The following is a 17,079-nucleotide window of genomic DNA, read 5'->3' on the forward strand; positions in this document are numbered from 1 at the left end:
CTAGTTTTTCTTCAGTGCGTCTTTGATATGTTTGAAGCTTCATCAACTTGCCCATTCACTCATGGTGAATCCTATATCTAATATATAGAGTTTTACAAGTGGGCTAGCAGAAAAACTCTAGAGAATGTCCACAGCAGCTGACTCGGACATTTGCACTCTCACATGCAGAACCTACAGATAATTTCCTAAATCAAAATCTAATGTTCATTCGGTTCCAAAAAATCAATTTGTTGGAAAATTGTAGTTACATGACACCTTTAGATGGAGCATCAAAAGCAATCAGACGACCGACATGTAACAGATTTCTATCAGCGGTTGCTTTCAGAATTTGTCTGTGTCAAATGCAACATAATTCACATCACCTCCTGCAGTTGTTGGCTGGCTGCATGTCCATCTTGAAATCATCTGTCAAATGTGTATGACGCAGACCAATAGTGACTTGCATATGGTCTTCACCTGGGCTGGATCTGGAGAAAGAACAGCTCTCCAGTGTACAGTTCATAATCTGAGCAGCATATCGTGGAATTCCTCTGTTCTCCTTTTCACCCCTTTGCTTTGATAAACGTCAGAGCAAATGAATCCAGATAGGACTTACATTCTTTCCTGATGCAATAATGACCAGTGTGTGGAAACCTATTTCATGAAGCGTGTCCAATTGGTGATGAACCAGTGATGACTAGTGGGAAAGGCAAACACGCTCCACTGGCAGAGAGCAGTGGAGACAAACGTGTTGATGTGATGAGACACGCACACCTATCAGAACATCTATGTGAGCAGTGTGTGTGTGTTTGTCTGTGTGTAACTTCAGAGGCGGCCCTGCGGTTCCCCGGGAAACTTACGCCCAGCGTCCCCAAACCGAGCACATCAGTGGGAGGAGTCAGCAAATATCATACCTGTGAGAAGTGTGGCACCAACATTGTGTAAGTCCACTGTGATGACTATTAAACTGCAGTAATTATATTACAATTTTCTTTTCAGTAAAAGATGCTGCCGATATTAAGTGTGTGTTTGTATTATTAATATTATTATTATTATTATTATTATTATACATTTTGTGTCTGTATTGTCTGTATCATGATTTAGATAAGTTGTCTCCTTCACTTCATGTTACTACATTGACATAACATTTGTTTATAAAAAATGATTCAAGTGTAACATGAACATGTTTTTTGCGGTGGTGTCAAAGACCCTGTTCAGACCTGCTATTAACATCTGTCCCAAGAGATGCGAACACAAGTGGACAGTGTTAAGTGGTATTAAAATGCTTCCTGTGAACATTTGTGATCATATCTCACTTCCCCAGTTTGTCACTACTGTAATTACACTATGCAAGTAAACATGTGTTTTATTTTGGGAAGAACAAATTATCTTATTATTACCCCGTCTAAGTTTGATGCATCCGATGTTTGCTCGCTCTGTCTGTTTCTCTCCGAGACACAGTCAGAAGGGGAGCTGCATATGTCTTGCAGCTGTGCTACGAAGAAAGATTTTAGTCAGTTTAAGAAAAGTATCATTATCATTATATGTTGGTCTGTGTTAATACTTTGGCGATGGAAACAGAAAAATCCACGTATGGACACTGAGAAGACTCAAATAGGTCAGCTCAGGAGGCGGTCCTTCACATGTGGCTCAGGAAGCACTTGAGCTCTCACAGCAAAAAGAATGAGACCACCTCTTAATGTGTTTTAAGTGATATAATGCATTCAGACCTGAACATGGTGCCGACCTAGCCTGGATGCCAGACGAAGTTAGCCCCGCCCACAACATTTTGGTCGGGCAGTTCGGTCTGGAGTCGCTCCATTGGGAAAAAATTATGGGGCGTGTTTCAACTGACCAGGAAGTAAAATTCCTCTTCGCTCAATTGGATAGACCTACAACCAATCAGAGCAACGTAGTATGTGACGTATGCTAAGCAACGCATTGTGAGTTATTTACTAACGCCGGGTTCACACCGGACGCTTCAGCGCAGCGCCAAGCCTTAAATAACAGCTGGCTCCCATCCACTCCCATGTTAAAACTTTGTGCCGGTCACACCGGAGGCAGCCTTGGCGCAGCGTGGTGCTTCAGCCTCCGGTGTGACTGGCACAAAGCCGTGCAGCGATCTACTGGATCAACGGGTGATATTATTAGCGCTGCCCGGCGGTTCAGCGTCGCTTCAGTGTCCGTTGTGAACAGCCAAGCGCCGGGGCGATAGGGATTAGCGCGGTGCTTTGGCGTAGCCTCCACGTTCTGTGTTCCTCTTTCAAAATGAATGCGCTGTCGATGTCTTCTAAAACAGACTCAATGGCAGCATCTACACATCTCAGCTCGCCAGCGGCAGGCATGTTTGTTGAAAACGAATTCAACCCGAGGGCACTGTGATGACGTGGTTGATTACGTTACCGTTGATCATCTGTCAATCATCGTATAAAGCCCGCCCTGACAATCTGATTGGCCCGGTCCGGCCATAATTTTTTCCCAATGGAGCGACTCCAGACCGAACTGCCCGACCAAATCTGTTGTGGGCGGGGCTAAATTCGTCTGGCATCCAGGCTAGTGCCGACCACTTGTGATACAGATCACTCATGAAAGATTTTAGTTGCAGGTCTGGTCAAGGTTTGTGTGTCGCTTTTCCTTTAATAGTTAAACTATGTCTGTCTTTTCTAATCTCTCAAGCTCTATGGTTGATTCACTTTGGAAATCAATTTACTCTGTTATCACATAGACTCTAAAGTCTCTGACTGCCTTCATCTTTCCACAGCTCACAGGCCGTGCGTATCCTGGACGACCGCTACCGCCACACAGAGTGCTACGCCTGCACAGACTGCGGTCTTAACCTCAAGATGAGAGGTCATTTTTGGGTTGGAGATGTGATGTACTGTGAGAAGCACGCCAAACAGAGGTACCAAGGCCCAGGTACTTCCCCCCAAGCCACCTTGTCCCCTCGCCAATGAAAGCGCCACGCCACATCCGTCCCTCTTGGGACGCAGAGTGCTGCTTGTCTGCCTGAAGAACCACCTCATCTGACTCATATATAGACCTTGGCATGGAGCACGGAGGTGGACACTGGTCAGTGATGTTGCCGAGGATGATCTTTTCTGATCCCATTTAACTATATTTTGCAATATTATGATTCACTATCTTGCCTTTGGTATAATTGTATCTGAATTTGCAGCTTTGTTTTTCACAAGATGCAGCCTCCACAGTCTTTATATATAATCTTAGCTCTAATGATGCACAGCTTCCATGGACTCAGGCCACATCACGTTCTACGGCCAGTTTTTCATTACACCAGCAATTTAGACAAACTTGGCAGGACTGTGTCTCCGACTCTGACGATCTGGATAATCAATTGAATCTTCTGCTGAACACAAAGGGACCAAAATCTCACCTACACTGCATTAGTGTACAGTATGAACAAATGCAGTGTGTACACACAGTGCTCTGTGTGGGTGTGTATGGTTGTGTGCTTTCACATGCACGAGTGTGGTGTCTTCTGCATGCCTTAGCTGCATCTGTGAGTGTGTGTGTGGGTGTGGGTGGTTGTGTGCATGAGCGAGGGGAAGGGGGGGGGGGGGTGTACACGTAATAACAGACACAAAGGAGTTGAGTTAAAGTTTGATTTCTTCTGTATTTCATTTGTAAACAGAATATGGGTTAACAAACATTTGATGTTTTGATGCTTATGAGGGATATTCATTCAATACAAAATATTTTTGATGTTTTTGTGATTGAACTGTATTCTATAATGTAAACCATTTACAATGCATTATGTATGCACAGGACATTTAGTGTGAAAGATTTGATGACGATAATGCATTTACAGCAGTACTCAGAAATACACTTTAATGTTCGCATTTCATGTGGCACTTAATAAAATCGCACAACCTGAAGCTGCTTCGGTGACTATGATTGGGTTGCAATAATGTCTGAATCCAAATGTCTCCATACATCATCACTGCCTCTTTAAATTTTGGTGACCTCTGATTGTTGTTGGCTCTTTGCCACATTGTGTGACAAATAACTCCAGTAATATATATAGAAAAAGAGATGTTTGTCTTTAATGCTTTGTGTAATATGAACTTAAGATTTTAAATTAAGATCAATATATATTTACTTGCACAGCTGACATTTTGTTGTTCCTTCGTGAAGTTAACTTCAGATGATAATAACTCGGTTCACTCTCCACAGGTGTTAAAATACTGTGGGTAGATTCACCAAATTCTGAAATTTCTGCTTTCCCTGCTAGAACTTGTCAAAATGTCTGCTGTGGCCTATTCATACTTAATAATTTATTTTCATTTAGCTTACGCTTTTGTCCAAAGTGACTTACAATAAGTTTGTTCAACCATGAGGGTACAAACCCAGATCAACAAGAATCAAGAAAGTACAAATAACTATTTAAGTATTTTGTTGAAATACTATAGGCATGTAAACGAATACATATTGCAGAACAAGCATAGCTTGAGAATAAATATTACTTCCCCAACGACTTTATTTTGATGTCACTGTTGACCTCTGTTAAATCAGTCCTTTAAACTTCATATCATATGTGGGTATTCTTTGATGACATGTTCAAAACATTCTTGTTTTTCTTTCACATAACGGCAGTGTAATAAAATTAACACAAACTATTCCAAGGGATGTGGATGGGGGTGGTCCCTGGATCATTGTCTGTCTGGTGAGGGTCCTTGGCCCAGAAAAATTGCAACATTTACCACTCATTTGCATATATAGTACTATAGATGTATAGTAAAGGACAGTGAGACTTCATGATCCACGTTAGTCAACCTACACACACCTCTTTCATTGAGACTGAATCCATCGATCACATGATCTGATATGACATCAGACGTTAATGGTCCTTATGAATGACAGCTGAACAGGGATATTACAGTTGAAAGAAGACAGGTTTGTCAAGTAGGGCGTCGCCCTCGTCTTATTGGCAACAGAAGTTTCAGCTCTGGTTCTCTTTGAGAATTTATGAAAGTGAGATTGACCTTGGTTGCACTCTTTGGAATAGAATATTATTCTGCATGTTTATTATAATCCACGTAAAATATTATCCTGAAAAATAAAAGATCATATATCAAGTGACATTCTTGTAATTCAGGATTTTAACCAGACGAGGGCAGCATTACTATAGTTCCAATGGTGTCCCTGAACTTGGTAAGGGCTGAAAAAATGAGGGAGCAGAAGCAATAATTACATTTTACGTGTATAAAGATCATATATTTACATTAGAATACATTTATTACCTTAGGACTTAGGTTTATAAACATGCAAGTGTAAGGATCATATATTGATTTATTCAGTTATTATACAAGTGCTACTTTACATTGCATGTTTGCATTTTGTATAAATAGAATCACTTAACATAAGATTGTAAAAACTATTCACGCTGGATTAAGTGTAACCGCAGGCCTGTCTACTGCTACCAACAATAATTCTTAATGATCGTCAAAGGAATTTAGTGCTGAGAAATATGGCACCACATTATGATTTGATAACCCCATAATTTGGGCGAGAGGCAGGTTTAACATGCCCATAAATCCTAATTAAAACCATGCATCCAGGAAGTGTGTCTGTATAGCTGCAGGGCGAGAGGGCGGATCTTATGTGTGCTGCACATCTCACCACTAGATGTCATGGGCTCCCCGAGTAAGACTCAGCAGCCACAGCCGAGGGCCTTAGGAACAGACCCTGATGTTTGCATCCCTGCTGGAAGTTTTCTTTTGTTTATCCACTGGCAGAGGCATAAGCCTGAGCTATGCCTCAGAACTCACTGCTCCACTTCTCTGATTGGGCTGAAATGCTCCACTGTTCTTAGCTACATCTGCTGCAGCGTGGGCCGGCAGGAACGAGCCCAGGAGAGACCATCGCTCAGCCGTCTCACAAATTGTCTGTCTTCTCTCATAACTTCTGTCATACATCACGAAAAGTTGCGTAACCTCCACACACAAGAAAACCTCCTCCCCTCGGACATTATCTTTACTTCCTCTGTTTTACTTTTCGAGGCTCAGAGCTTCTCCTGCGTTCCACCTCTCCATCCCAGCGTTCTCCCCCCTTCCCTCAATGCTCCACCTGGAATGGAGTCCAGATGTGGAGCAGGGAGAAGGAGAGATTGCCTGCTTGGCTATAAGGAGCGAGGGGGCTGTGGGGAGCACGGAGAGAGAAAATGTTGGAACGACATTAAAGTTTGTCTGGATGCCATTAAGTACAATTTGATGTAATGTGCAGTTTGGAACGTGACATTTTAAATGGAAACTGCTCTCCAGATGAGAGAGATTCGGGCCTGGTGGAGTCGGAGGGGGGTGTTGTACTTGAAGCCTTATTTAACAGCTTGGATAAACAGCCCTCTGTTTCGTTGCTGAGCAGGCGCCCATCCACTGCTTGTGCTTTCTTTCAATAATCATGCTGGCTTTCTGAGCCCCGCTCCAGTGTACAGTATCATATACAGGAATAACAAACCCGGGGTCCACTGTGTGGGTCAGAGCACACTGCACCATTATACTGCTCGCATGACTGAGGTGCCTGCAGTTTGGATATGTCAGGGAAGACATGTCAAGACCAATTGCACCAAGTCGGTTTTCAAAAGCCCTTTCCTGCTTTCACCTTCTCATATTTTGAAATATTCTCCAGATTCGAGCCGGCTCGGTCTCCGTGGGGCCTCTCGTATATCAAAAAGTATTTTTTAAACAGAAATCCATCGCTGGATCTTGGAAACGTTCCATACACACAAGCAAAAAAATTTGAAAAGGAGCGCTTGAGGAAGTTTATGATCCTCTGTGTTTTTTGGATTGCGTGTGATTCTTTCAGGATGAGGAGTATATACAAATATTTTTCTTTTCAACAAAAAGATTTAGGGTCTGGAATTATATTGGTCCAAGCATTTGTAAATCATAGCATTTGGTTTGTGCACGAATCAACATGCGGTGGATGTGATAGCTCGTATGCTACGTGAAGGGCAACACACTCTTTCAGTTGATGCTGAATTAGGCTGCAGCACTTGATGATGTTCAACAGGTTAGTCTGACTTGATCTCACTGCAGCGGCCCTTCTATTACAATGTCCATCAGCATGTTAGAACTTTCATTAAAGAACCCATACATTGCAGTATTTTATGGGATGCCTGCTGTTGGCAGTGACCATGAACAGAAAGGCCTCTGGGGGACAAAAACATCATATCATAAAACTCATCATGCCATGATGTGCTCAGCCTCTGCACATTTTCACGACCATTTCTCCTGTGCTACCAGGACCTTATTTGCGGTAACGATACAGAATGTGGTGAAGTATATCTATAAAAGTCTTTGCTTCCTCTGCTTCCCGCTGATTCAATGAAAAAAGCCTTTGAACTGCTGAAACACATACAATATTTAAGAAGCCTTCAGCAAGACCTTCATTCACAATCTGCTCTGTCGATGGAGGCGCTCACTGAAACCAAGACCTACCTGAGTGGAAACAGCCAGTTAAAATAAAAAATAAACACAAAACAACGGAAAATATTACCCATAATCCCTGGCTTTCTGAACTGGAAGAGCTGCCATTGTAACAAATACATCAAATTCTGTCCAGGATTCTTGATCGTTTTAAAATGTACTCGCTGAATATCAGAGTTAAACGTTCAACTTTTCTTTCTTTCTAACTGATCTTAAGTCAGTAAAGGCATGTGGTGTGAGGAGTGGGAATGACAGCTCTGCTATTCTCCCTATTCCAAGTCAGTGAACTAATTTTGAAGCTGCTATTTAGGGTAAAGAAGTTGCATAGTGATGCTTTAAAAGACACGAGGAGACATAATCATGATAAATTACCCTTATAAAACAAATAAACATACACAAAAGAGTAAATCTGAATACTTTTTTGGGGAGATGACTGACTACATTATTACATTACACCGGGTCTTTTATATTCATGTATTATGAGTTTGTGCAATTTTGTCCAATATGTGCAATAATTCTCATGTCTGTATTCATCTCATTTATTCAATATGTGTAATTTCATTCAGTTGTGAGCAACATCCTAATATTTATACCATATATATCTATTTAATGTTATATTATTAGCTTTAACTTATGAAAGCAGAACATTAATGATTATATTCGTGAGCTAGACGCAATGTAATTAGTTTGCACTTTTGAGCTTGAATTCTGATTATTGGCTAAGCATTTTGGTTTTGTGCCGTCCAGCATATCATTTAAGATAAATACATGAAACCCTCAGGACTGGGTGATGAAGTTTGGTGAAGCCCGACTGGGTTATTAAACCAGCGGTCACATGTGGAGCCTCCTGTCCCTCCTCTCTGTGGCCGGGCTGCATGCGCTAGGACCGCGGGGACCAGGGCGCAGACGCAGACGGAACGGGCGCACTTAGGGTTGTTGCTAAAGTGAGTTAGAGTGTGACAAGAGGCAAGCGAGCAAAAACCGCTAGATAGATTCTGGAAATTACACAGGAGCCCACGGAGACCAGCTCATTTTCTTCATCCGAGTGTGTAGTTGCGTATTTTTTTTACCTCCTCCCGTTTTACTCCAAGTTGCGCTTGAGATAAGGTTTACGCAGACCTCCGGGATCCGGGAAAACTCTGAAGGAAAAAGAGCCGCGAGAAAAGTGAGAGAAGTTTGACAATATACTTTTTATCCTTCCTCACGTAATCAAAGAGACGAAAAAGTGGCTGCTGCTGTGGCTACTCACTCGTCAATCTCATCGACCCTTGGATTAACTTTTTTTAGAGGAGAATAACGGTAATTCGGACATTCCCAAGCATCATCTAAAGTGATGTAAATCTCATATTTCAGTAATTAATAGGATCAGCAACTCTTTAAGACGGAAGACTGCGGCTGTTTCAATGTGTTGAGGACATTTGGATGGACTAACACACTCCTGGGTTGATCTGGACCACAGGGAGTTGTGCGCCCTGGCTGCCATGACATAACGGGACACTTGGAAAACTCCACGGCGCTGAATATTTCTTGAATGAGCGGCTGATGTGTGTTCACTACTGAGCGGAGCTTCTTTAAGTTTTCCATTCATTCGACACTTGAAACATATTTTTTCTCCTTGCGCCCCCCTCCTCTGAGAGCTTCATGGTGGAGATATGGGATGACTGGAGGCGGGGGTGCAGCTGAGGTGAGATCCAGCCGTAGGACAATGTTTGCGCCCGGCGTTGGCATCCCTCTGCTGCCGGGGCGTGTGGTACTGATGCTGCTGCTGCTGCTTACCGCCTCCGGGCCGAGGCTCTCCCAGGCCTGTCCCGGGCTGCTCGCGTCCACCAGTGGCTGCAGCTGCACGGACGAGCGCTCCAAAGCGCACGGTGCCCAGGCTTTGGGCAGAAGGGTCAGCTGCACCAAGGAGGAGCTGACTGAGCCTCCGGATCCGAGCCTGATGCCCAACAGGACAGTTACTCTGTGAGTCTGACAAGTTTACTATAACATCAACAAATATCATATCACCCAACGCCTGTGATCTTCCTTCTTTGGCCTAATGGTGCCATGTGCGTCCTCTGGTTTCAATGATTTTTGGAGGAAAGTTTGTAAACCATTCATACTAATAGCATTTGCCACAGTCAGTGATTATCATAGGTTGAGGAGACAGACTGTACATGTCTTATTACAGGTTTTAATCAGTGATTGATCAGCTTTAATGACACAATTCACATAAAAATACACAGTTGGAAAAAAAAACAATAGCTCAGTCTTCTGATCAGGCCCACACACCCAACACTCTGACCCTGTGACCTCAGCTTTAACTGTATTGAGGACTGGTTGCAGTAATAAGGCTTGTTAGGTCAGGAGTTTACATCTTGATCTAGTTTAACTCTGTAGTGGTGGGCTGAGCGATTGGCCCTCTGTAAAGCATTAAGAAGATCAGTGAGAGGGCAGAGCGACTGTAGCCATCATCGTTGGCCCAGCCTCTTTGACACAACTCTGTCACTTTAAATTTGACTCTCAGCCTCTCTGAGTTCAGCCCCCTTCCTTCTCCCACCACCACCTCCACCCTGTGCACATGGTCCAGCTGACTTGGCCTTGCAAAACGGCTATAAACAGAAACACATTTTGTGCATTTTATGCCCGGCGTTGTGCTTTACTGTTGGGTTGGCGCCTTCTTTTAATACCGCAACACCCCGTCTGACAATCACCTTCGAGTGGGGATAGAAAAAAACCAAAACCACTCAGTGGAAACCAGACAGCAACAATTCTGGGCCAGTTCTGTGTGATATTTATTTGTGTGGTTTATCTGCACAAAGCTCGCACATCCACATCAGGGGCCAAAACACACTTATCTTTCATGATGGATGCACTACCAATGTCTCAGTGACACATTTTTTTGGTGGTGTCTCAGCGTTTTCTTCACAGCTGCTCCGAAGAGGTTTCTGATTCCCACAGTGTGTGACTGTGTCTGTGCTCTGACGTGGGAAAGTGCTGCGTGCACATCGGCACAGTGAAAAAACACAACAACACTATGTTCAGCTGCCCCACTGCAGCGAGCATATGAGGTAAAGTAAGGGGATTCATGCCCTGGCAGAGCTAAAGGCATCCAGCAGTCCATTTAGAGGGCCTTATGTTCCTTGCTTAATAAAGACAGGATCAACATCTGGGCAGCACATTGCTGAAAACCAGAGGTTAAAAAAAGGGCTTGGGCAGCAGTGGTGGAGGTGTTTGAAGATAATCTTCTATCTCTGCACCTACTCATTTTGGTTGAGTTGTGTTTGTACTGATGTTCAGCATCTTGTGACACTTTTAAGAGGCTCCGTATGAGGAGAGAACAGCTCCGCCCGTCATCCGCCATTTTCTTTACCTTTCCCTGAGACCTGTGGTGTCTGGAAAGTTCATTTTCCTGACGATTCGACGAGTTCGTCAAGCGCCCGTGCTCCCATCGCCACTCACGACATTGGCTCCAGATGTGGAATGTAAGAAGTTGTTGATTTTCGTGTTATTCCTGACATTCCTTCGGTGCGCTCAGAGACTGCAGACAGTATCTCAGGTGCAGCAGGGGGAGCTTTTCTACATCACCTCGGTCCCTCCACTCACGATCGAAACGGCCTGACAGCCCCGCTGCATGCCCTCTCGCCTGGGGCAGCCTGGAGGAATGCTCTCCTCCATGCTGAGCAAGGCTGGAGAACACCAGGCCCGGGCTTCCGGGGCCGCCTGCTACGTGTAATGCACAACAGCTGGCCCCTGTGAACATTCCAGCTGAGGCCCCTTAGCCTCATGGGAAATCCCAATGGGGATTTGTTTATTAAAACTATTAGTTGGCTGTTTGTTGTTCTTGCCAGCCATAAAGGGGCGACCAGTCACCCCAATATTATCACCTCCTTCTGTGGCACTGCAAGGCCACTGATTACATTGCTTCGTGACACGTTGTACACCGTTTCTCTGATCACTGGTCCAATTATGCATTTGTCTGGGCCTTCGTGCAAGAGCCCAAGTCGTCTGTCCCACTTTCCCTATTTTGCTTTATCTCCAGCTCCCCCTTTTCTCTCCCCTTCCCGCCCCCTCTATCATGAGTTCATCCACACGCAGTAACTCTCAACCTAAATATTTAGTCGTCTTGGTAGGAAACTGCCATGTCCAAACTCCTTCCAGATGTGAGCCTGCACAGGCTTGTGTTTTGGCGTAATTATGCACGGCTGCAAAGGAGCTGGATCACTGGGAGAGGAAGAGGAGCGGAAGGGTAGAGAGGCAAAAAAAAGCACCCGTGTCGAGGAGAAAGTACACGAGTGAATGACAGGAATTGGAGAAAAAAAAGGCCGCAGCGAAGGGGAAAGTTGAGCATGAAGGGTAGACGAGGTGGGAAGTGGGAACTGAGAGGTGAACAAAAAAAAGCTGAGAGAGCAAGCGAGAGGATGGAGGAGGGAGAATAGAGGCTTGGCAGGCGGTTCAGAGGGATGTGCCCCTGGAGACTGAAAATCCCCAGCCCCTGACGAACAGATCTCCGACATCGGGGTGAGAGGGAGGAGGAGGAGGCAGTGGAGCAACATAGCTTCACTTCCAAAGCATTGCTCCATGTCTCCTTTATTTTTAGTCTTTTGAACCAGTGTCAAAGAAGAACTTTTTGTTTTTTCTATTGGTGATGAAATGTGTTCCCCTCTTAGGATGGATATATATCATGCACATTCATGCCCCGAAAAACACGCAGAGCACCAACTCCTCTCTGTGCTCTGTGACGGCAGCTGTGCTTGTTTGAATGTTTTTAATGGATAACAGACGAATGGAGGGAACGTACAGTGGCAGTTTGTGTGTGAACGTGCTGGTGCTCCGCTGCTTGTGGTTTTTACCCAAGTCTCAACCGCACTCCTCCCTTGGCGTAGTTTGTTGTCATCGATGTCAGTGACTGATGGCTCTGCAGGCTCAGTGGGTGCCAGGCGAAATGAGCAGTCCGCACATGCCCGGGGTGCGGGGTCAGCGTGGCCGCCGTCGACACGATGCCCCCTCAGCTGCGAGACAGTTGCTCCTTGCATGTGTGCACTTGAGCCCGGGGTTTAAGGTACAAATATTCCGGCGAGGATGGTCATATTTTTATAAGTAAGGGGTCGCTAAATGGGCTAGGGTAGGCTAAATGAACAGCTGTAAAATCTGCTCTGGGGTTTAATGAACAAAGGCCTGATCTCAGTTTGAGCTTGTGCTATAAAGCAATAATTAATACACATAACCGCTGTTCTATTCATTTTCAGATGAGAATATTAACACCACTTTCTTGTCTGCACACCAGATCTGAAGCTACAACTGCAGCCAATTAGCGTAGCTTAGCATAAAGACTATAAACGGGGGGGGGGGGGGGGGAAACAGCTAGCCAAGTCAGTCCAAAAAAAATCTGTCAATCACATCCTGTAAAGCTCAATTGTCACAACATTACTGTTTTAACAGAAAGACCAGTGTTAGCTGTAAATTTCTTTATACCAAGCTAAGCTACACTAAGCTAATTGGCTTGTATTATAGCTTCATATTAAATGGACAGACACTATAGTGTTCCTCTCATCTGTTTTTCTCATCTAACTGTCAGAATGAAAGCTAATAACAAAGTATATTTTAGAAAAACGTACAGCCGTTCCTCCAAATCAGATTTTTAAGTCCTGATCAGGTTAAATCTGTTTTATTTATCAATGTGTGAAACAAAATGATCTCAGCTCAGTTATTTCTGTCTGTAAATGGAACTTTTTAGAAAAAGTTTTATTTTACTTTCCTTGTGACTTAAATAATAAAAAGAGACAAGATTTACAACACCGTTTTATAAGGTGAAAATATAAAGAGGAGCTTAAAAGTAAAAACTCTACTCTACTACGCATTTATTTTGTACACTATACTGTTCAGTACTTATTTGAATACATTACTAAGGCTCTAATTACCACAGAGTGCCTCATCTAGGTCACTTCATTTTTAACATTTTGGGAATTAAAGTCATATTATGACGAGATAAAAGGGAAATATTAGAAGTGTGTGTTGAAATGAGGAATATAGAGCATCTTTTGTAGTGATACTTTAGAATAGGCTTTACAAAATAAGGTGAATACTTCATCTTTTGTCACATCAACTCCATAATATCAGAACTGAAAAGATTGTTAAATAAACCGTGTTTATTGTGAAGAAAGAAGCACACAGACTCCTCCCCCTTTTGTAGAGGAGGACATGTGTCGTGGTGGTCGACTGTGAGGTTATCATGGTGGCATCTGCAAGCTATTTAAAAGGGACTTATAGTTTCTCCAAAAAGATTGACTATATTTACATAAACATCCAACTATTGACCTCAATTCAATTATTCAACATAATTTTGGTTTTTATATGAGTTTCTAATAGAATATTACACTCATTTTCCAATTTAGATGTTACAGACGAAAGTCTGGTTATAACCCACTTCATTACGTCCACTACGCCATTACCTCTGACCTTATCTTCAATATTAGACTTAATAAATTGTAACTTCCTGACTTTTAGAGGTGCTGTTTTTGTTTTCTTCTGACTGAGCTGTTTCCCTCTGTTTTCAGCCTCTTCAATGAGCTAAGCTTACCAGCCCCACACTGTAGCTTTGTATTTTAGTGAGTGCAGATCACCAAAGTTGAACCAGTCTGGGACAGAAAGTGTTTGGAGTATCAAAGCGCTCATTTAGCAACAGCATCTGAAGGAGAGGGCGTCCTTGTTTTTACACTTCACCCCACATTTTTCTGATTACAAATTTTTTGGGTCAATTAAATCCAACCATCATGACGCCTGTAATTGTTTACTCCTTCTAAAGAGTCCTCTGTGTCTCAAAGCCAGCTCACCTCTCCAGTATGATCCTCTGGCTACAGTATGCATCTGCGTGTGTCTTGAAGCACCATTTTATCTCCTGACTCACTTCGTCGGCCTCTCACTTGTGGCCCATGTGCGGACAGATACTGAGGGGCGAGCAGATGTGCCGGTGGTTTGTGTTGTTCCTGTGAGTCCGAGTGTGTTGAGACAGGAGTACGTAGATGAATCTCAAACATTCATTTTATCAGCGGGGAGAATTCCAATAGCTGGGTGAGCGCGGACCCCAGGCATTCCTGCAGCGATAGGGTTTATTTATGTGGGGAAAGGTGTTGAGAGGAGGGGGAGCATGCTCTCTTCCGCACATGTGAGGTGGGGCAGTGGTCGGCGATAAATCAAAACAGCAAACAAAAGGCCTGACACTGGATACTCTGGGCTTTATGCTGAGCTGCAGCACCTGCCAATGCCACACAAGCTTGGATTTTGATTGTGCCCTCTCATGTCAAGGTAGCACGACCAGAGGGGGACATCTCCAGACGCCTACTGTGCTGCACTGGAGCTGTCCCCCGGTTCAAACAGTGCATGTGCATTTCGTTTATCACCTTGTTGTGTTTGTTGATTAAAAGTCTGCGATGTTTCAAAACTTGGCAAAAACACAGAGATGTGTTGTCACAGTAATCTCATATCCCTGAGTGGCTTTCTGTTATTCTAGGACTCTTTTTACACGGAGCGCTCTTCTTATCTTACTCCAAAAATGCCTGACTTTGACTTTTCGTTGCCAGCGCTAACTTCCCTCTCCCTGTGTTTGACCACAGCGGCTCCCACAGTTCCTGCCCCGGGTAGAAAACACATGGATACAGACAGATATAATGGGCGTCTGTAGTGGGAATGCCTGTGGCTTCAGCGTGTGTGTGTGTGTGTGTGTGTGTGTGTGTGTGTGTGTGTGTGTGTGTGTGTGTGTGTGTGTGTGTGTGTGCATGCTCCCTTCTCTTTGTGTTATGCTTACCATTGAATTTACCAATGTAATCTAACCTGAGTACTTTTTGATGATAGGTACATATATATGGGTACATGAACTTTTTCGACTCAAAGGAGATTTAAATTAGTTTGCTGCGCCGACTGATAACTGACTCACATACTAAGGAAACTAATATTAATCTGGATTTCATAAATCTGATATCTAATGATTCCATTAAAGGTGCTACTTGTCCACACATATATACAATCATATATTGTGTATTTCTATTCAAAAATCTATTCACTACAGTTCTATTGTTCATTGCTTCTTCTATATGAGTCAGTTCACACCCAGTCACATATTTGTGAAATAAAGCAACAGCTTTTATTCAAATCTTAACCACTGGTAAATGAGACAATATGTGTGTGTATTCCTTCAGCTGAAATTAAATAAGTATTAGGCATCTTTTTATAAAAGCCTTATGATGCAGTTATTTAGATTCGTGTGACATGAACACAGATTCTCCCCAAATTTGTATACAAACAATAACAAAACAAAACAAAACAAAACACAACCTTCTCACAGATGCCGAAAGCGACACCGTCAGAGTATCTGGGGCAGACAGATTTTTCACCAGCTCTTTGTAAACACATCCTGATTTACCAGCAGCCTTTGCTCAGGAGCAGAAAACAGAGGCTGGTTATGAGGGCGGACAATGAGACAATGTTCGCCAGGCATCCACATGCATTCCACTCACTGTCTCAAACGGCTAAATTCACTAAATTGCCTCATTAAAAGCGTAAAAACACTTTAAACAGCGATTAAACTGACTATTTTGTTCCTGCTGTGCGGCCGTAAACTTTCCAGTTCAGTTTGTCTTGACTTGTCTTGGACTCCAAATATTGCTATAAATTATTGGAGCTTTACGGTAAGACGTCGGTATTTTAACTTGTGTTCTCTGACTGTTAATATTCAAAGCGTCGAGTTGTTTATGTCTATAAAGTTCACTGCTGTGAGTTGTGTATAAACCGCAAACAAACACTTTGTGGATGGTTCCTGTGCACAAAACTCCATGAATTGTGTGATAAGACAAAAACAAAGTGGGGGACCTTTCTCTCCAAAGTGTAGATAGTGTTTGTGTGTGAGTCTGTTTGCCTGTGCATAGTGCACACACATATGGGAAGGGCGTGCATGGCCGCAGCTCTCGAAATAGGCCTCAGTCCACCCCTCTCTAATTAGAGACATTTCAAAAACCCAAATTTTAATTTTAGACCTTTTGGACCACTTATGCACATCACACACACACACATACACATGCACACACACACACACACACACACACACACACACACACACACACACACATACACAGTTAAACATATGCACTTTCTGTCTAAATAAATCTGATAGGTCACACATTGCATCTAAATCCACACCCACACACACACACACACAGCCACAAACCACAGAGCCTTACTCCCGGCCTGGTAACCGAGCACAATGCAGTGTACTCTATAATAAGTGGTTGCACATATCAAATGCAGCAGAACACTCCCCAAATATCGCCTCAAGTCAGGAAACTATGATAATAAAGCCAAGTAATGCAGGATTCTCTACAAACTATAAATCACCGAACTCATATATTTTGACTCTTTAGCTCGACAAGTATCTGTTTCGCTCCTAATGTGGCTTCTCGCACCCTCTCTTCTCGATTTGATGACTGAACGACTCAATCTGCGTTTTTCACATAACTGGTTCACAGAAAATATTTTACATGCAATTACATGGATGCTCCGTTCTATGACAGGCAGTAAATGGGGCTTGTAGCTTGGCAGCGTTCCCCGGTGGCTGCCACAAGCCCTCTGGTGGGCCGGGCACAATGGGCACATTCACATCTTGACATGCATTTGCTGCTAAAGTGCT

The 17,079-nt window shown here is 43.4% G+C and overlaps 2 protein-coding genes across 3 annotated transcripts in view; both read left to right on the forward strand.

Moving 5' to 3' along the window:
• Positions 1-3,872, forward strand: part of pdlim2 (PDZ and LIM domain 2 (mystique)) — a 38,171-nt gene extending 34,299 nt beyond the window's left edge. For both annotated transcript variants that reach the window (XM_053421295.1, XM_053421296.1), the window contains exons 9-10: positions 809-920; positions 2,741-3,872. In XM_053421295.1, the coding sequence (XP_053277270.1) occupies positions 809-920; positions 2,741-2,933 (305 nt within the window). In that variant the 3' untranslated portion in view covers positions 2,934-3,872. The remainder of the gene's footprint in view (positions 1-808; positions 921-2,740) is intronic.
• A 4,454-nt stretch (positions 3,873-8,326) lies between these two features.
• The window catches only part of adgra2 (adhesion G protein-coupled receptor A2), a 38,633-nt gene continuing 29,880 nt past the window's right edge, over positions 8,327-17,079 (forward strand). Inside the window, exon 1 of the mRNA XM_053419839.1 lies at positions 8,327-9,383. Coding sequence (XP_053275814.1) covers positions 9,079-9,383 — 305 coding nt within the window. The 5' untranslated portion in view covers positions 8,327-9,078. The remainder of the gene's footprint in view (positions 9,384-17,079) is intronic.

This window comes from Pleuronectes platessa, chromosome 4, assembly GCF_947347685.1.
Source record: "Pleuronectes platessa chromosome 4, fPlePla1.1, whole genome shotgun sequence".
Classification (NCBI taxonomy): domain Eukaryota; kingdom Metazoa; phylum Chordata; class Actinopteri; order Pleuronectiformes; family Pleuronectidae; genus Pleuronectes; species Pleuronectes platessa.